The following is a 19,798-nucleotide window of genomic DNA, read 5'->3' as shown; positions in this document are numbered from 1 at the left end:
GGCACAGGAAACCCCAAATGTTGAGTCCTTAGGTGTAGGATATCTTGTTCTGTGGGTCGGTGAGTATGATGAGGCTTAAGCAGAACAGGATTGGGGAAAAGTTCCACACAAATATATTTTCTATAGGGTAGAAAATTACAAAAAGAAATAAATGATCCCCTATAGAGCTTCTTTCTGGTATAAATAAAATGATTTCTATAAACTGTTTAACTAGCAGGTGTCATGCAGCAAAATAACTATGGGTCATTAAATATAGGACAAATCAAGTTTTATTTGACAATAATATTAAATTCCATTCATTAATTCCCGGACATCTCTTGATCATGTAATAGGGCAACGCACCCATACAGGAAAAAAGTACTGAAGATACATGGTCCACCACACTCCTGGAGCTTAGAGCAAGAACCGATATTAAGATGGGAGAGATGGCCGAACAAGGTAGAAGCTAATTCTGTGCACGTGTCTCAAGCCGTGAGTACTCTGGCTGGAATTTCACGTAAGACCTTTCAGGCATAATGAATTAGGAGGAGAGGAAGAGGGGCTGTGCGGGATACAGTTTATGCTTCCATGGCTACTTTCCCCACATCTGTCGGTCCAAATCCTGGTCTTGCTCTCTGCCCTATCGCTCTAGTCCACATTGGCTTCCAGCTGCTCAAAGCACTTCAGGCTCGTCGCTCTGAATTTCAGCTTCATGTCCTATCCTAGGCTGACCATTTTCCATGCATCAGTCCCACTTCCTCTGAATTGGGCACTAAGCTCTGTGAGGCCAGTCACTCCATCCTCTGTTCTGGGATCTTGCCCAGGTGCCAGAAGGATGCAGTGAACTTGGAGGTATGGAAGATTCTGCACACAAAGAGTGAGATGGGAGTGGCAGAGCCAATCTGATAGAGAAGGGAGTGAAGGGTAAGCCACCTGAGCAGCCCACCCCTTACCCTGACGAAGACAGTCCTCCTTTGGAATGCCCCTTCCTCCTTCAGTCTGGGTTCTGCCTCCGCCATGAATTGAGAAGGAGTGAGGAGCATCTCAAGGCCAGTGAGAGTATCCCAGTGGCCCCAAACAGGAGGAATAGGTGTTCAGAGAGTAAGACACTAAGCTTTACTGAGCACCTACTGGGAGCTCGGCGCTGGGCTAGGTGCTTTGCAGACAATGTAACCTTCTAATGATGCCTTATTTCCATCACAACTCTTTACTCCATTTTAGTGCTGGAGAAATTGAGGCTCAAAGTTAATTAGCTTCCTCTGGGTATTTAGCTAGAATCATGCTGCTACTGAATTTAAGCCTAGCCTGTCTTCCAAGAATCTCAGATCTTAAAAGAGGATCAAGAGAGAATCTGTGCCAGGTTCCATAGTCAGAACTGTAGACAGGTCCAGTGTTAGTGCTGTTTTTCAGGAGACTTGGAACTTGAGAGAGAGAAATCGTTAAGAGGTGTGTGTGTCTGGAGTGAGGAAGTGTATGTGGGAAGTAGAAGTAGAGAAATGTCTCATCCATGTTTCTATCACCTGAGCCCCAGAGAGGAGGGGACTGAACTCCAGACATACAGGGTCCTCCAAGTCTTTGACAAAGTAAGGGGTAGGCTCAGCCAAAGTTGAGAGAAAAGGCCGACGTCATCCCTCTGAGCACCAGGGCCTCAGATCTTCCTTTTAGAAAGGATCCTAGACCACGCTAGTGGTCAGGGACTTCGGAGGTCCATTTACCCATCCCTCTCCTACTGTGAGGAATCTGAGAGGCTGTGGGGTCTGGCCCTTCTTTCCCTGATATCTGCTCTTTCCCCAGAACACTGAGGCCCCAGAAACCTTCTACTCCCAGCCCCTACTCATGGTGGGACCCACAATGGGACCCTGGCTCTGCACAGGGCCATTCAGTTCTCCACAGAGAGGGACTGTTCCGGAGGGGTTGCAGAAGAGGTTGCCCAGGGTGCGGTCTAGTCTGGCGCTGGGCTCCCACTAGGGCAGAGCTCCACTGAAAGTCATGATGGGCAAGCAGAGAAGGGAGCAGAGATCAGGCGTGGCCTGGGCCGGCAGGTCAGGGGACCTCTGGGGTGGCAAGGAGAGGTCGCTCTTTTCCGGCTTGTAGCAGGGTGAGACCTCACACCTGTGGGCCAGAGCAGCAGCCAGGGATCAGGGCTGGCCCACATCCCTCCAGCTCCATCCAGGCCTCTGGGTTGGTGGGAGCAGAAACTGCTCCCCTCCCTGGGACCCCCATTTCCTACCTGACTACACTCTGCAGGATCTTTCTCTCATCCTGGTCCAGGCACACAGCAAAGGGACAGCTGTTGGAGCCGATAATTTGCACCTTGTCCACTTTGATCTGCGATGTGCTAATCTGGAAAGAAGGCCCAGGTCAGCCCTGAAGCTCTGGCTAGGCCACACCGCCAGCCCTCAGCAGTTCCATCTCTCAGAATTGCCCATCCACTTCTGGCGGTGTGGGAGAGCAGGATTTGTCTGACCTCTCTCCAGGGTTAATGGCTGGGTTAGGGGAGGGAGACTGAGGCCTCCATCAGTCCGTGCCTCCTCTCCAGCATCTGAAAGAAGCAGGTGCCCCCTGAGGAGGCTCTGCCCTACCTGCTACCTTCACCAGGAGAGCCCCGGGTTCCCTGATGCAGAGCCTGCTTTCTTTGGCCTATGGGTCTTAGAACTCTCCTGGCACCCACCCCACAATTTTTCCACATACACATGTCCTCTCACGGGGTACCCCTTCCTCCCCAACACCCCACAACACTCCACACCTGTGCATATCCCCAAATCACACCCCTCACCCTGCCTCTCCCACCTCTCCTCTCTCCCTCACACACACACCCATGTGTATACACACATGCACATACATGCGCACACACGTACATACATGCACACATACGCACCTGCATGCTCTAGTAAATCTCTTGAGGATGTGGCTGGAAGGACAGGGAAGCCCGTACCTGGTTAAAGCCCTTCTTGGATTTGGAGTTTTGCCTTTTCACCACTTCTGTCAGGTTTAGCGTCAGGGCCTCCATGCTGGAATCTGAAGGGCAGGGGCACTCAGGCCAGGCTCAGAGCACCTCTCTGCCGTGTCCCCACCCTGCCCACCCCACTCACCCAGCTCTTCCTGCTTCCGGCAGGCCTTGTTGAGGTTCACCGAGGTACAGACCTTCTCCAGGTTGCTCCAGCGACTTCGTCCACTGATGGCCCCCTGGAAATGCAGTGTAGCCAGACCCTCTGAGTCCAGAGGCCCCCCGAGCCTGCCGCCTTCTCTTTGAAGGCCCACCAGTGACAGGGCACTGCCTCTGGTCAGCACATCAAAGCAAGTGCTCTCTTATTCACCGGGGCTCCTGTACCACCCTGGGTAAGACCTGCATGACCCCAGGGAGGAGCTCAGGTCACTGGCTTGGTCTAGGAGTCAGCAGCCTAAGTGACCAGGTTGAAAGGTACAAGAGCTGAGAGCTCCTGCAGGGGTGGTCTTGAGCTTCTCCTGCCGAGCCCAGAGTGAGGAAGGGATAGGCCCACAGGCATGTTGTTTCTGGCAGAGCCACACCCGAACTCCCTCTTCAGGTCCTTGTGTGAATGTCTCTGTCATCAGGGACTTCTGTGTTGGTAAACCCAAGAACACTTCCTAGTCCTCCGCTTACTTCACCTAGTAGTTCACTACTCTCCCCTCCTTGAAAACCCCTCCTGGGCTTTTGTGATGGCACCCTCCTGGTTTTCCTAGTGCCTGTCTGGCTGGTGCCTCTCTGTGTCAGGGTCACCACCTGCTGGGGTCTGTCCTGCAGACCTTGACTCAACAAAGGATGAATAAATCCACTCAGACACAGAATACAGTGAGAGTGGGCTGGGGTGTCCGTGACCACTCACAGACACTTGAGGAGAGCGCTGTAAAGAGATAGCAGCCGCCAGCCACAGCATGCTGACCTCACCAGCCTTTATTCAGCACACATTAAATGACAAAGGCTTTGACTCAACATCACTAGAGGGTGAAGGTTAAAGGCCACATTCTGAGGCCTAAAGCAAACACCATTAGTGGGTAATATCCCTGGTCGACCTCCCCCCGAGAGCCATCTGGAATGAGTAAGGGTTAGTTTATAGGACCACAAGAGTAAACAGTTAGGTAAACTCCTCAAATTCATTTGATTCTACTCTAATTTATTTAACTAAGGGGACAAGGCTGCCTTCAGCCAAGTATTATAGAAAAAACCCTTAAGCCTTCCAAAGGATTTGTGTATATTTTCTAAAACTAAAATTCCTCCCACCAGCCTGACTGAATCCCCACATCTCTGCTTTGCTGGATCACCGCCCTCTGCCCGCCACTACATCATGAAGGGCTCAAGACTCTCCCCTTGGTCCTCTGCTCTTTGTATTCCCTGCTTCCCCCTTCAGAAGTCTCCTTCATGCCCTTTTTCCACTAGCAGCTGTCCACCCATCTTTGTATTCCCTGCAAAGTCAGGCCTGTTCAGCCAGTTGCCTATTCTCACTGTTCCCTTACGTCTCTCAGGGCCTCTCAACCTCAATAATATATCCCAACCCAAACTCAGGATCTTCTCCAACTGGACCTGGGCCCTTCCTGTGGTCCCCACCTGAGAAGATGGTGCTGCCAGTCACAGAGGAGTGACTCCAGGAGTCTGGCCTCTCCTTTTCTAATCCATCCCTGAGCCCTGCTGATTACATTACTCACATCTGTCTCCCATTCCTTTCCAGCTCTGCCACCACTACCCTAGTGCAGGCTGCTGCCTTCATTTCTCTGCTGGACCATGGCAAGAGCCTCCTGACTGGCCTTCCTGCATCGCCTGGGGACCCTTCTGATCTGTCCTCCACAGAGCTGCCAGAGGGAGCTCCTAAGCCTCAGATCTGATCATGTCACAGGCATTCTCACCCCCACCACAAACATAAGCCCCCTTCACGAATATCCACTGCTCTTAGGACCAGGATAAAAGTCCTTTCATTGCAATCAAGGTTCTTGGTATGCTGGTCCCCCCCATTTCTTTAGCCTCACCTTGGCATCATGTTCCCACTGGCTGTCTGCTCCAGCATGTGGGATCTTCTTTCCATGTGCTTTGAGGTGTTCACACTCCCTCCCACCACACGGCCTTTGCACATGCAGTTCCTGCTGCCATGAGAGCACTCACCTCTTCTCAGCCTAATTAACTCCTGGTTTTCCTTCCAATATCAACTCAATGTCCCTTCTCAAGGAAGCCTTCACTACTAACTCTCCTGTTCAATTTGCCACTTAGGAACATCCCATGTCCCTCTCCTTCATCCATGTGTCACAGTTGTAATTTTACATCTTGTATATCATCTAAGCAATGCCTACGACCCACTCCAGGGGTCTGTCCTTTCTTCACTCTTAGGGACACTCCAGGGCCTAGAACAGTGCCTGGACTGTGGAAGATGTCTAGCAAGCACCTGGCACGTTGCTGCAGTGAGTGTCGGTTCCTCCTGCTCACCTCCTTCGCTGCCAAATGCACCGCAGCCCCAACGCCACCATCCATTCTGTTTTATTGCCTTGTAACTACTGGCCACTCTCTGAAATTATCTTGGCTATTTCTTTGTTTCCTTGTTTCTTGTCTGTCTCCCTCCTCTAGACAAGCTAAAATGAGGCCTATCCTTACCTGCTTAACCCCTCTTTCACCCTGCCCAGCACAGAGGTGGCATGAGCAAGTGCTAAAGGATGTCTTTGGAAAGGCTGAAGAAAAGGAAGGAGACAGGAAGGAAGGAGCCCACCTGTGAGGCCAAGCTTCTCTCAACCTGGACCTTGGGATGTGACCTGCTCAGAGAACTCACGTCTCCTGGTCTGTCACGGACAGCCTTCTGCCTCCCCACAACTCTCCTCACTCCTTTCTCATACCAGTCCCACCTTGCATGCAGCCTGCCAGGCACACTGGCCCCCTGCGAGACCCCGGCTTCTCTCTCAAGTGCCTCTGGAAGCCTTCCCTTGTCCCCTCTCAGCCCTAGCCCTGTAGCCAGGCCCAGCAGACTCCTACCCCTGGGCAGCTGCTAAGTGCATTCAGGTGGGGGGCAAAGAACATGGTGGGAGAGAGCATTTGGAGGCCAAGGGGCACAGAGACATCCACTCCCTCCCCTCTCTTCTCTCAGCATCCAGGGGAGCCTGCTGTGGCCTTGCAGCATAAAGATGGGGCCCAGGAACACATGAGTCCAACTCTGGGCCCAGGCTCTGGGGGAAGAAGGATCAGCAGCAGATCCCGGAGGGGAAGGAGCCCTAGCACAGATCTTACCTTGCTGTAAATAATCTGTAGTGTTAGAGGAACAGCCTCCCGGTCGCCATCAATGCCCAGCCGCTTGCTACCAGGACCTGTGCCAAACACATACAGACCCTTTACTCCCTCTGGCTTCCCGGGTTCCTCACTAACTCAGTAGCCTTGCCCGCCCCACTCCACCCCGGCTTTACCTCCCATCCCCCACCACATTGACCTTGACTCCCTAGGCATCGGCCTCACCAAGGCCCTGCCTCTCTCTGGCTCCATCTTCCTCCAGGCGGCTCCCCCCTCCCCCACTGACCCCGTCACTCCAGGGCCCCATCTCCTCTGTGACCATACCTTCTCAGGGTCTCGCCTCCCCAGGGTCCCGCCTCCCCAGGGTCCCGCCCCCTGTAACCTCACCTTCCCATGTCTCTACCTCCCAGTAACGCTGCCTCCTGGTAGCCCCGCCTCCTAGGTAACCCCACCTCCCCAGAGCTCTGAGTCCCAGGCCCTGCCTCCCTGCCCACCTGGGCTCAGGCAGTACCCACCCGAAGCCTTGATGGCACGTGTGGCAGCCGAGTGACCCAGCTCCAAGGAGTGGATGAAGATCTCTGTCGTCTTCTCCCCAGTGATGAAGGTCAGCTGGAGAGGACAGGAGCATGTACATCAGTGTGAACCTCCTGGGAGCCTATTCAGCTCCTCCAGCGTAGAGCTTCTGGCTGACCGGGGGCAGGTGGGGAAGAGGTGGCGCGGGGCAGGGCAGCCTTACCTCGGTCTGATAGACTTGCAGCAGCACCGGCCTGGCGGCAAAGCGGCAGTAGTAGAGTAGCATGTCCGCCAGGATGGGCAACTGGGCGGGGGAGCCCTCCAGGGTCTGGGCTTCAGCCTTCAGGGGCTGCTGTGGCCAGAGGGAAGGGGCGGCCACGTAAGGCGGGTAGGTGGATAGAGGGCAGGAAGGAGCAAGAATAAGGGAGGAAGAGAGAAGACAGACACAGAGACAGCTAGCCAGGGGAAGCTGGCCAGGAGGAAGCAGGAAGCAGGGGAAGGCCGGCGCCCAGCCTCCCTGCCCCTTGCCTGACCCACCAGCCTCCGGGGGAGGCTTCTGCTTAGCTGGACAAGGCCAGGCATTGAGGAAGGGGGCTGAAATCTGAGGTCCCCCAGACACTTCTGATGGCCCTCCTCTGTCACTGTAGTGACCCCAGCTCTTGCCCTCAGTGTCCTGAGTTCAGGCTCAGCCCTGCTTCACACTCACACTCCCTGCTCTTTTCCAAGAGAGCCCAAGTACTGCATGGGGGCCTCAAGCTGGATTCCCTAAACCCAGAGCCTTCTAAATGAGGCTGGGTGACTACAGCCGGTGGGCCCTGTTCCCCAACCTCAGGGGCCACTTACCTGACACAAGACTTCAGGGGGCAGGTGCATGAGGCCCAGCACATTGCGCTCATACCAGGGGTCCAGCATGCCGAGGTAGTGGGAGATGTCATTGGTGCTCTCCTCCCATGGGGCCGTGCCCAGCTCCTAGGGCAAGCAACAAGGGTCATTCCCAGCTCCCCAGGAGGCCTGCCCACCCTTGCTCCAGGGCTTTGGATGGTACCTGCAGCTCCAAGCTGAGCTTCTCCCTGCCCTTGGGGAAGTATGACAGTTTTCAGCCTTTGTCATAGGCAGTGTGTCATGTCCAAGTGCAGGGAGTGGCCAGGTGGGGGGAGGTGCATCATCAATACAAGGGATTGCATTCCGTGACTTCCAATTGGCTTCCTTCAGGTAGCCAGAACTCTTTCCCACCCCACTGGCCCAGGGCTGGGAACGTACTCCTGGGCTGGAGTGCCTTGGGCAGTCTGTCGGGGGTGAGGGTGTCTGGCTCCGAGGGGGTGGACAGGCACCAGGGCTGGTCCCGTGGTTTCGCTTCACAGGCACATAGAAGAACTGAAGTTTGAAGAACCGTGTGAGGAGCGGGCGATTGTTCTCCAGCCGCCTGGTAAGAAGAAGATGGTGAGAAGGGGACCAGGTGCGGTGGCCTCATGCCTGAAATCCAGCACTTCGGGAGGCCAGAGTGGGTGGCTCACGCCTGTAATCCCAGCACTTTGGGAGGCTGTGGTGGGTGGATCACAAGGTCAGGAGTTCGAGACCAGCTTGGGCAACATGGTGAAACCCTGGGCATCATGGTGAAACCTCTACTAAAAATACAAAAATTAGCTGGGCATGGTGGCATGTGCATGTAGTCCTAGCTACTCAGGAGGCTGAGGCAGCAGAATCGCTTGAACTCAGGAGGCAGAGTCTGCAGTGAACCAATATAGTGCCACTGCACTCCAGCCTGGGCAACAGAGCAAGACCATCTCAAAAAAAAGAGAAAGAGAAAGGAACTTTTGGTTCCTCTGGGGTCCTGAACCACAGGCCCCAGATTCCACTAGCACAACAACCCTGTTACCCAGGGCAGAGCTAATGCCCCCCATTATGGCTCTTACCGAAGGTTGCTATATGCCCGAGCCACCTTCCCTGAAATCCGATCTGAGCCAAAGACAACAACACGTAGCGTGGAAGCCTTGGGATCCTCATCTCCACTCAGGAAGGGGCGGCGGCGCTGGTGGCGTGAAGCGGGGGCCAGAAGCCAGCTGGGCAGCTGGGTACCGAGTTTGGGCTGGGGCAGGGAGCGAGAGCGCTGTGCCCGGGAAGGGGGTGGTGCTGGTTCATCCAGGGGGCTGCAGAGGCTCCCTGCCCGCCGCAGGGGCAGGGCCGTGTCTGGGCTGCCCTCCAGGCTCCGAGAGTCCCTCCGCAGTACCAGCTGACTGGTGCTCTTGAAGAGTTTATAGATCCTGTTGAACTTCTGCCCAGGCCTGCGGTGGCTGCGGTGTTCCTGGCTGCTACGCCTCCTGGGCCACTCGGAGGAGCTCTCCTCGCTGTCCTCCACATAGCCACTGTCCATGCCGTCCGAGAGGCCTGAGACAAAGGAGGTCAGCAGCTGGCGTGACAGGGCTGGCCCTGAGGCCTGGGAGGATGCAAGGGACAGGGTGGAGTCGTGGGACACCAAAGAGCTGGTGGAGAGCAGGGAGTCCCTCTCGGCACAATGCCCATCAGTTTCCAAGTCCTCTTCCTCCTCCTCCTCTTCCTCTTCTTCATCATCTCCCAGGATCCCGGGCTGGAGCAGCTCCTGTTCCTTGAGCAGGATTTCCTGCAGGATGTCTGCAGGAAAGCAAGGCCAGCACTGTCTGGGTGTCCGGGCCCCTGAATCCCTTCCTGCATCCCCTTTGGAGGGGAGATAGCAGAAGGACTCAGGGCCAGCCCAGTACTCCTAGCACTGCCCTCTGCTCTGCTTAGAGCCAGCTCTGGTGGGAGAGCTTTGGGGACAGGGGTGGGAGCTGGGCAGACAGTGTGGGGCATGGGTGTTACCAGCACCCCAGCTCCTTACCAAAGCTGTCCTGGTTCCAGCTGTAGGTGTAGCACCGGGCGACAGGGATGGGGATGGTATGGAGCTTCCCTGGTTTTGCAGTGTCTGTAAGAGCAGGGCGGATAGGAGAGGAGGGCTGGAAAGAGACCTTGGAGATAGGCCAGTCCAGTCCCATTGCCTTGGAGAAGAGACCAGAGTTGGGGAAGGATTGGCACAAGGACACGTAGCTGGTTGGGCCAAAGCTGAGTTAGAGCTGGGGCGCTGGGCTCCCAGCCAGAGGGCCCTTCTTTCAAGCACACCATGTAGACACCATGCCCTTTATGAGCTCTGTGAACGTGGCCAAGCCACAAGCTCTGAGCCTTATTTGACAATGCTCCCATGGGAGAATAATAGTACTAGCCCAGACGGTTTTCATGAGGAATATTGTAACAGGGTCTGCTAATTGCTCCTCAAAATCTGTGCACCCTTCTATGGTAACAGAGTTGTACAGAGGTGGTTTCCCAGGCTCCTCTGGGGCAAGATGTGGCCACGTGACCAAGGCGGGCTCAGAGGAACAGGTGGGTAAGCGATGTGCCCAGCTTCTGTATCACCTTCAGCAGAAAAGCCCAGCCTTTGGCCTCGTAAGCACTTTTTTTCTCTTCCCACAAGCTGCCATCATGATGGCACCCTCACCCTGTCCCTATAGATAGGAATGACACCCTAGGGAATGGCGGAGCAGAGGGATGCTGAAGAAGCTGAGTCCCTGAGTGACTGTGTGAAGCAGAGCCACCAGGCCTGCCTGAACCGTGCACCTTGGGAGCTAGAACAGGCCATGGGGAATGTGGGCAGAGCCCCCTCTCCCAAGAGCCTCACCTAACACCGCAGGGAAGCCGGCTTTTTCTCCCACCGCCTGCAGCTTGGTCCTGAGCCACCGCCGGGCTTCTGTGGCATCCCCAATGCCAGATGCCAGCTCCTGTGCCTCTGCGGTCTCCGTGAAGATGTCCTCAAGCTCTGCCAGGGTCTTGGCCTGAAACCCCAGAAGGAGATGGGCTTTGCTCCTGGACCATGAACTAGCTGCCCACCTGTTCCCGCTCCTAGGTTCTTACTGAGGAAGGCAGTGATCTGTCCCCTCCCAGCCTCATCGCTCATCTCCTACCCACAGCTGGCCAGACAGCTAGGCCTCTCCCTGCCCTTCCATTCTCAGGAAATGGTCAGGAGAGAAAGGACCAGAGCCATGGCACTGCAGTTAGAGGGGACTTCAGAGTTCCTCACTGTAACCCAGAGAGGGGAGGGAGCTGTGCGGGGTGACACAGCCGACCTGTGACAGAGCCAGGCCTAGATGCCAGGTCTTCAGCCCAAAGCTCATTCTCGTTCCTGTGGAATATGTCATCTTCTAAGGCACTAGTAATCAGCGTCCAGCCCCACTGGTCAGGATCCGGCACACCAGAAAACACCCTCAAGGAGACCAGCCTTCCAGCCACCACCCCGCCATGTCACTTGGGGTGCAGGTGACTTGTATACTCTGGGAATGGTGGCTGGGATGAAGCAGGGAGGGGCCTCTACCTCTCCGGAGAGGTGTCCCACCAGAGCCCCAGGCCCCAGGTACATACCTGCAGCCTGCAATGCAGGCCTGGAATGTCACAGTGGGCCCCAAAGGTGGCCTGGAAGGCGTGCAGGAGCAGGGTGGTGTAGGCGCTGTGAGGTGAGTGTCCAGGGGCGCTCAGCTTATTGGCTACAGCGAGGAACTCGGCCTGCACTTCCACTGGGTTCAGTAGCAGCACGGTGCTGAGGACACAGGGGACCAGCTGTGGCACCAGGGGGTGGGCAGGATGCCGGGGTGCAGCCACCCACCTCGTGCCGGCTGGTGCTCAGCTCCACCGAGGCCAGGGCCTCTGCTAACCCAGGCAGAGCTTGAGGAAGTGGCCACAGGAGGCCAGGACAGAGGCAGCAGCTGCAGGGCCCAGGTTCCCAAGGAAAAGTGTGGGGTTTGCTGCTGAACATTTTCCAGCTTGGGGCTTTCAAAGATCTTTTCAAAACAGAACTTCATCTTTAAAAGTAAATGTACTTAATTTTTATATAAACATCTTTTTCCTATGAGACAACTGAGTGGATGCAAGATTACTCAGATGAGGATCATATTTTAGGCAAGGTGACTTGAAGCCAAGCGACCAGTTTTCAGGGGGAGCCAGGCAGCGACATGGCATGGTGCTGCATGGTCTGGGGCGAGTGGGGCCTGACGTTGCTTGTGGCGTGGGGCTGCATTTGCCCAGAGGAGGGGGTGCCAAGTCAGAGTGCATCTTCTTCCTCCACTCGTGGGTGACACCTTTTCTCATCAGCCCAAAGCCATGATAAGGGCTGACATTGGTGGGGAGGAGAGTGTGTGCCCAGCCACTGCTACCTCCCTTCCTGAGGGATACTTAGATTCCCTCTTAGTGCCAGTGTTTAAATTTCTTTTATCATGGAAACTTTCAAACATATCCCCAATTAAAAGAGTCGTAGCTCTGAGGAGCTGATCACTCTGTTTACAGTTCACAACACATGGCTGTTCTCACTTCCCCATGCCAACCCCTCCATCACTACACGACCTCAAAGCAGATTCAAGACATCATGGCTGTGTATCCATACATGCTTTAGTATGAACTGCGTGTGATGGCTCTCTCTTAATTCCACACTGCGTTTAAACCCAGTGCACAGGAGCACCACGCAGGCAGCATTCCCTCCAGGCCCTGTGGATGTTGGTGCCTGGGGACAGGGCAGAGACAGGACTAGTCTCTTGTCAAAATTCCCATCATTTGGTTAGAAACTAACTTTGATTTCTCTAAGAAAGAAAAAGGAGGTGGGCAGCTGTGTATGGTGGCTCCCGCCTGTCATCCCAGCACTTTGGGAGGCCAAGGCCAGCGGATCACAAGGTCAAAAACTTGAGACCATTCTGGCCAACATGGTGAAATCCTGTATCTACTAAAAATACAAAAAGCTGGGCATGGTGGCATGCGCCTCGCCTGTAGTTCCAGCTACTCAGGAGGCTGAGGCAGGAGTATCGCTTGAACCTGGAAGGCAGAGGTTGCAGTCAGCCAAGATCACACCATTGCATTCCAACCTGGCGACAGAGCGAGACTCCACAAAAAAAAAAAAAGGAAAAAGAAAAAGGAGGTGGGTTTACATAAACAGCCCCTTATAACCCTCTCCCTTGCTAAGGGCTGGATCCTTCCTTCCACAGACGTGTGCTAAGCACCACCATGTGCAGGACAAGCCCTGCAGAGCCCCTGCCCTCACCAGCTCGCATAATTTCTCTGCCGAAGAGTTTATCATCACTCTCAATTTATAGATAATGAAAGTGAGACCATCTCTCAGCATTAAGCTCTTTCTACAAATCTCTTGGTGGCTCGTTTCCCTTAAGTGAAAAATCCCTTTCTCACAGGGTTAACGTGAGGATTAAATGAGTCAGCACACGTAACCATGCTTAGAATGGTGCCTGGGCGACAGAGCGAGACTCCATCTCAAAAACAAAACAAAACAAAAAAAAAACAATAAGGCCAGGCAGCACTTTGAGAGGCCGAGGCAAGCGGATCACCTGAGGTCATGAGTTCAAGACCAGCCTGACCAACATGAGGAAACCCCATCTCTAGTGAAAATACAAAATTAGCCAGGCATGGTGGTGCATGCCTGTAATCCCAGCTACTTGGGAGGCTGAGACAGGAGAATCGCTTGAATCCAGGAGGCAAAGGATGCAGTGAGCCAAGATCGCGCCATTGCACTCCAGCCTGGGCAACACGAGCGAAACTCCGTCTCAAAAAAAAAAAAAAAGAGTGGTGTGCTTGGAGTCCTAGTAAGGGTCTAAAAGGTGTTGATGATTGATTCTTCAGCCCACCAGAAGCACCTCATTTACTTAGTAAACTACAACATTTCAGCATCCTTTCCTTCTCTCTCAACATCTATCATTTTGTTTGTTTTTACCTAGAGGAAAGTCAAGAGGTGTTGCTCACGGGAGTGAGTGAGAAGTGAACCCGGGGGCTGGGAATGGGGAGGGCCGGGGGGACCTATAATTTCTGAGCTGATGAAGGCCAGGGTCCCTGGGCTCCCAACATGTCAAGGTGAAACAGCACCCAACTCTTCGAATCCTGCAGAGGGTCCTCTGAATGGGCACCCCCCTACCCCCCACTGTCTAGTGCTTTTCAAACTGCAGGTCAGGACCCAGGAGTGTGTCATGAAATCATCTGGGGAGTCGAGTTTGTTTCTTAAATGAAACAGAGTAGAATAGAGCTCATCCTATGTCGTAAGAATGTTTCGTTTCAGGGGTGTGTGTGTACCAGGCTGTATTTTTCTTGTAAGTCCTGTTCAAAAAGCTTGGAAACACTGTTTTAGTAACAGGCAGAAAGAGACTGTAGAAAGTCTCACAGGCTTCTGGGTAAGCCTGAGGGTTAAATCCTGGCTCAGACCCTTGCTAGCTATGTGGACTTGGGGAACTTGCTTGGCCTCTCTGACCTCCAGTTCCTCATCTGAAAAGAATGGATCAAGTGGGGGAACTGTGTGCCTAACACCTGGCACAATGGATGCAGACCTCTTTAAGAATCTGGTGAAAGACCCTCACCTGGACACAAAATGTCACCAGCAGTGCCGGGGGTTCCCAGTTCCCTGGAAGCCTGTTTGTTGTTGGATGGGGTGGACGGGGTGGGTGAAGGCATTGGATGTTTGGGGAGGGTAGGGTGAAGGCGGAACAGTGCAGAGGTCCCAAACGCCCTCCCCCCTGTTTCTCTCCCCCAAGAGCACTCACACGGTGGAGCTGCGGTGACTCCTGATGGGCAGGCCCTGCTCAGCCCTCACCAGCCTCTGGTAGGAGATCCCTGTGGGCCAACAAAAAAATAGTTCATGGGCTGGTCAGTTTCTTCAGCATCCTCCTTGTGCCTCGTGGTGAGCAGGCACTAGACAATCAGGTTGGAAGTTCCCAGATGGAGCTCAGGAGGAGCTGCTCTGTGGACCCTCCAGCATGCCTAGCAGTTGGCTTCTGTGCGTCCTTTTACACCTCACGAGCCATATCCCCACCTCTGCCTCCAACACCAAAAATCGGTCCTGGGCCTTGCTGTCCTCTGGATTCCTGTGGCCTCTCTGACTGCCCTCTTTTCCTAAGAGCTTCCTACTCTCCTTGCAGCCCAGGTCCCGGCCCCAGGCTTGGAAGCAGCCTCGCTGGAGAGAAGGATGCAGGGTGAGAGCCCAGGTCGGAAGCCTGAGTTCTAGTCCAGCTCTTCTGCGTGGCCTTGGGCAGGTCGCTTTATCCCTGGGCCTCAGTTTCTCCCAGGAAGGGCAGATGAGATCAGTGGCCTCTGAGGCCTTTCGCAGTCTATCATTCCTAGGCCCTACCATGGCTCAACCACCTCCAATTTTCTCTCTTCAGAGACTGGGAGGCAGAGCATTGTGGGAGGCAAAACCTTGGCCCAGGAGGCTGCTGCATCTCATGCTGCCTGGCTACTCCTGGGTTCCTGTTGCGGCCCCCTCTCCCAGTCCTGGGTGCCTTCCTGCTCTGCCAGGCACCTCTCAGCCCATCCACTTTGCCTCAGCTCTAGCCAGGCAACGAGTTTTGAATTCTGTGCCCTCCTCTGCCCCCGTACCTCCCCATCTCTGCCTGGAGTCCCAAGTCCTCTCCAAGGATTGTGGTCTTGCCTGGCGTCCTCCCGGCTTGGAGGCATTGCATCCCAGGCTCTGCTCCCAGCCTGCACCCCCTTCCTCCCTGGGCCTTCCCCCTCTCCGTCTCCTCTGACTTCAAAATGCTGAGAAGAAACACACCAAAGGTTTTCCTCTGGTTTCTGCAATGTGACTCTGTTCTGCACAGTCATCACTTTACTCTGTCTATTCCGTTCTATGTCCACCATAAGGAGGAGATGAAACAGCAAGTGTGAGTTCACTCCCTCACAGGGCAGGGGCTGGGGACTCGGCGTAGTGGGCTGCCTTCCTGTCATAGCTTAGAAATAGGCCCAGGGTAGTCCCCATCCAGGGCAGGGCCACCCTGAACTGGGACTGAGCTGGGAACCTCCAGGACATCCCCTCAGAAGTGCAAGTCCCGACTGGGGGTTTAAAGACAGATATAAATAGAAAGACTGTGATGTCCCTTCAGTCAAAGGCAGAAAATTGCCATATAATGCTCTCCTAACTTCAGACCTAATTGCTTTGATTTTTGACCTTTCGTGTGATGTTTACTTTATGTAATCATCGCATATTTAGAAGTGAATGTTATGTCTGTTTTGCTGGGGAAGTCCCTGACACTGGCTGATGTAATCATCCGGACTTGGGGCACCATCTGGTGGCCACTCACATGCACTACAGAGAAGAGATCCTCACCTGCTCTCCAACCACCCCAACATGATACCGTAGTTACCATAGTAGAGGCAAACAGATATCCTCCGACTCCCTGATCATAAAACACACAGACACACAAAAATCTTCTCTTGACCTTATTTCTCTTTTCTTTTACTATTTAATGTTTTTAACAGGTAACCCAGACCCCACTAACCCCATTTCTTCGCTGCCACTTCTGCCTCTGTTGACCTGGGACATCCAGGCAGTCACACTCCAGGAAGCTGTGGGCTGTGACATCACTCTCCCTTTACATCAGGTTTCTTTCAAAACTCTCAGCCATTGGCTTCCAAACCCTCCTACCCTCCTGACCCTGCTATCCTGAAGCTTGGCAATGTTTTCCAAGTCCCCAAACCCAACGGTGCAACCTCATCATCATGCTGCCTGAACTTTTGTTCTGGAGTGCTCAGTACTGTTGACAACCTTCTTTTCGAAGCTCCTTCATCTCCCCTCATCTCTAGGATGAAGAGCAGTTTCTAACATCTACATCCATGTGCCTTAATCTCATTTTAGAATTGTGCTACGGTTGGAACCAGAAGCTGCTTTGTATGAGCTATGTGAACTCCATGTGACCGTTGTTCTATGTATTCTGTTGCTTTAACAGGATATTTAGGAGGGTACCTGTGCTTCTTGGCACACCCTGACCCAGAGGGAGTTATTTTCAGAGTTGCTTGGCTGGTGCTGAATACCCAAGATACCAACAGTTCCCAAGCGGAGCCTGTGATCATCTGATAAACTCCCGCCCTCACCCTGAAAACACTGTCAAACCCCCTCCTCAGCCTCTCTTGGTAATGGACGCCCCTGCTTAGCATGGGGTGTGGGGATTGGGGATAATTAACTGGTGGGCTGGCCTCTGAGCTGGGAACAAATTAGAAAAGTCTGTGCAATGTGAAGGTGGCTTTAATCCTAGAAACTTTTTGACAGACAGACCCCTTTGAGCCTAGTTTAGAAATTGTACTGCCAAGTCCCCATTTGCTGGTGTGTGCTGTGAGGTTGGAAATGTCTCCTAGAATCCTGCGTTGGCTTGGTTTTCACAATGGTACCTGGTGATGCCAGGGAGGCCATGAATGCTAAGTAGGGTAGGCAATATCAGTTCCAGGACCCTTAGCTCCACCCTCCACTCCCCAAACAGGGAAGCTGCACGGGGGAGCCTTGGGTCAACAGACATTTCTCTCCCTTTCATCTTAGATCACATCCTTCCTTGGTCACCTTAGGAGATGGGAACATCTTTCTGAGTTTAGCTTCTTAGATCAAGATTAGTCCAAGGGCTAAACAAAAACCTTGCCTGGGTTGTTCCTGCATCAGGCCCTGGCAAGTAGGAAATCAAGAAGAGTCACCCCATACAGGCCAAGAATTGGGTGGGCGGGCAGCACAGTCATAGTGAAGGTCCAACTCCTAGCCCAGGTGTCCAAGACCCTTCGCCATTGAGCCTTGTTTGCCCGACACATCTGCCACTCTTTTTTCAAAATTGCAAGTAGGTGGACATTCTGCACAGAACAGCTAACTGTGAAGATCCAGGACCCATGAAAATCACTATGTCTGCCATCAAGCAAGCACTGGTATTAACAACACACTGACGGACAGGTCCATGCCGAGGGTGATGTGGGTACTTGGGCCTGGGGGAGGCAAGCAGCAACCACATCTGACACTTTCCTCTTAGAGGGGAACACCAAGATTCCACAGAGTCAACAGGGTGGAAGCAGGGCCTAGTCCCAATGGCACTGCAACCCCCAAATGAGACTATATCAGGTTTGTTCTCCAGCATCTACGATTAATAGAATTAATCATTAGATTAAGGAATCTTAGTTATAGAGAATATATACAAACCCTTTTGGAAGGCCTAAGGGTTTTTACTATAATACTTGGCTGAAGGCAGCCTTGTCCCCTTAGTTAAATAAATTAGAGTAGAAACAAAGGAATTTGAGGAGTTTACCTAACTAACTTGTTTACTCTTGTGGTCCTATAAACTAACCCTTACTCATTCCGGATGGCTCTCGGGGGGAGGTCGACCAGGGATATTACCCACTAATGGTGTTTGCTTTAGGCCTCAGAACTTGGCCTTTAACCTTCACCCTCTAGTGGTGTTGACTCAAAGCCTTTGTCATTTAATGTGTGCTGAATAAAGGCTGGTGAGTTCAGTGTGTCGTGGCTGGCGGCTGCTATCTCTTTACATCACTATCTTCAAATGTCTATGAGTGGCCATGAACACCCCAGCCCACTCTTTCACTGTATTCTGTGTGTGTGGATTTATTCATTTGTTGTTGAGTCAGGGTCTATAGGACAGACCCCTGCAGGTGGTGACCCCGACAAATATCAACTCCTGGTGGACAGTTTGAGTCTGACATACATCATGCTCCGAAGCAGACACAAGGCACAACACTCCCCACGGCTGGGTTTCTCTTACATTTCCCTCCTTACCCACGTGCAGCTCCTTCCTGCTCACCATCTCCAGAGTCCTGGACTCCAGAGAGCCTGGAGGAATTGGGAACTCATGGCTGTGGGCCTCAACAGGGTCTGGGCGGGAAGGTGAAGCACTGCTTTCAGGTGAATAAACAAAAGGAGGAGAGAACACACCAAGGGAGGCTTGAAATTCCTGGCTACTGGGAGTCCAGGAGCAGAGACATGGAAGGTGGAAGGGATGTGGCCAGGAAGCCAAGAGGGAAATACTGGGGAGAAGGAACCCACTGGGCAGACTTTCATGCAGGCAGAGGAGATGTGAGTTCCTGGAATGAAAGACCAGTGATACCACAAGATATATGCTGCTCTGAACAAGCACAGTGACCCCATGAAAATGCCTGCTGGATGAGGTCTCCAGCTTTGCAGAGCCACTGGGCTTGTGGGGGGCAAAGTAAGATGAGACCTGCCATACCACCCTTTCACCACGCTGGTGAAAGTCACGCTAACAGAACCAAGCCAGGTCCGATGGGCTACTCTTACAAGTCGTATGCAACAGAGACTTCTAGGCATCTACTCAATATCCACTCCTTTATGAGTGGGACACTGGGCATTGTACCCAGTTGATAAGTCAGTTTCTCAACCTCTCTTGCAGAATGTGTTAGGTGGACCCTTTTGTGCAACCATGCTCACTTCCTTCTTTCTGTTAACTGGAATATGGACATCATGGCTGGCACTCCAGGAGCCATCCTAGACCATGAAGCAACCTTGAAGATGGTGCCTCTTGCTAAGGATGGCGAAGCAGAAAGATGAGAGAAGCCTGGTCTAGGATGTTCATGGGGCCACCATGCCAACATTGGCCTGCTGTCTTAGCGAGACAGAGAGAGAGAGAGTGTGTGTGGGGTGTGTGTGTGGGTGGGTGTGGGTGTGGGTGTGGGTGTGGGTGGGTGTGTGTAAGAGAAAACTAGCTTCCATGAGATTAAGGCATTGTTGTTTGGGCCTGTCTGCTATAGGCAGCCAGCTCAGGCCTAACTGATCGCACCCTGTGATTTCTGGAACACCTGCCCTCTACTCTTTCGCCTAAATCTCCCCCCATCTACTAGTCAGTGATGTTTGACATCCTTCAAGAGGTCTAAACCTTTCATTCCATAACCAGAGACAAAAAGTATAAAATGCAAATGTGTCTGTGATCAGTAATGTCTCAAGAGAAATGTGTCACCACTGAAGAACATTCTGAATTCACCTGCCACCAGCTCACAGGCAAAACTGACCTAACCCAGGTTTGTTCCTCATTTGACAGGAGGTCAAAGGGTATGAAGCCATTAAGCATCCCAAAGGGAAAGGGGCAGGAGAAATTCCCCAAGCGGGGAGAGTGCTTATAAAAAGACAGCCTGGGCAACCCAGGGTCATGCAGCCATCTGTCAGTGCTTCTTGGTAGAAACACGCTTTATGCAAATGTGAAAAGGATATAATATGACTTTTGGTATCAAAGAGATGTGGGCTCAAGTGGTAGAACTCTTGTCAGCTGTGTAACCATA

At 53.1% G+C, this 19,798-nt stretch overlaps 1 protein-coding gene across 4 annotated transcripts in view; it reads right to left on the bottom strand.

The window, feature by feature from the left end:
- Window positions 1-251: 251 nt before the first annotated feature.
- Window positions 252-19,798, bottom strand: part of PIK3R5 (phosphoinositide-3-kinase regulatory subunit 5) — an 82,260-nt gene continuing 62,713 nt past the window's right edge. Inside the window, exons 6-19 of one of the 4 annotated variants that reach the window (XM_032280301.1) lie at window positions 14,293-14,362; window positions 11,132-11,306; window positions 10,395-10,548; window positions 9,564-9,647; window positions 8,623-9,337; window positions 7,970-8,132; window positions 7,553-7,678; window positions 6,933-7,061; window positions 6,712-6,805; window positions 6,200-6,276; window positions 3,072-3,165; window positions 2,915-2,997; window positions 2,210-2,322; window positions 252-2,091 (exon numbers count right to left, since the gene is read on the bottom strand). In XM_032280301.1, coding sequence (XP_032136192.1) covers window positions 1,944-2,091; window positions 2,210-2,322; window positions 2,915-2,997; window positions 3,072-3,165; window positions 6,200-6,276; window positions 6,712-6,805; window positions 6,933-7,061; window positions 7,553-7,678; window positions 7,970-8,132; window positions 8,623-9,337; window positions 9,564-9,647; window positions 10,395-10,548; window positions 11,132-11,306; window positions 14,293-14,362 — 2,225 coding nt within the window. In that variant the 3' untranslated portion in view covers window positions 252-1,943. Of the gene's footprint in view, window positions 2,092-2,209; window positions 2,323-2,914; window positions 2,998-3,071; window positions 3,166-6,199; window positions 6,277-6,711; window positions 6,806-6,932; window positions 7,062-7,552; window positions 7,679-7,754; window positions 8,133-8,622; window positions 9,338-9,563; window positions 9,648-10,394; window positions 10,549-11,131; window positions 11,307-14,292; window positions 14,363-19,798 lie in introns of those variants that run through there. The other 3 variants (XM_032280302.1, XR_004269646.1, XM_032280303.1) reach the window with 3 other exon arrangements.

Source organism: Sapajus apella, unplaced genomic scaffold (genome assembly GCF_009761245.1).
Source record: "Sapajus apella isolate SASKATOON/1434 unplaced genomic scaffold, GSC_monkey_1.0 scaffold12, whole genome shotgun sequence".
NCBI classification, from domain to species: Eukaryota; Metazoa; Chordata; class Mammalia; order Primates; family Cebidae; genus Sapajus; species Sapajus apella.
The sequence above is the reverse complement of the archived record's forward strand: the minus strand, read 5'-3'. Positions and strand labels throughout refer to the sequence as shown.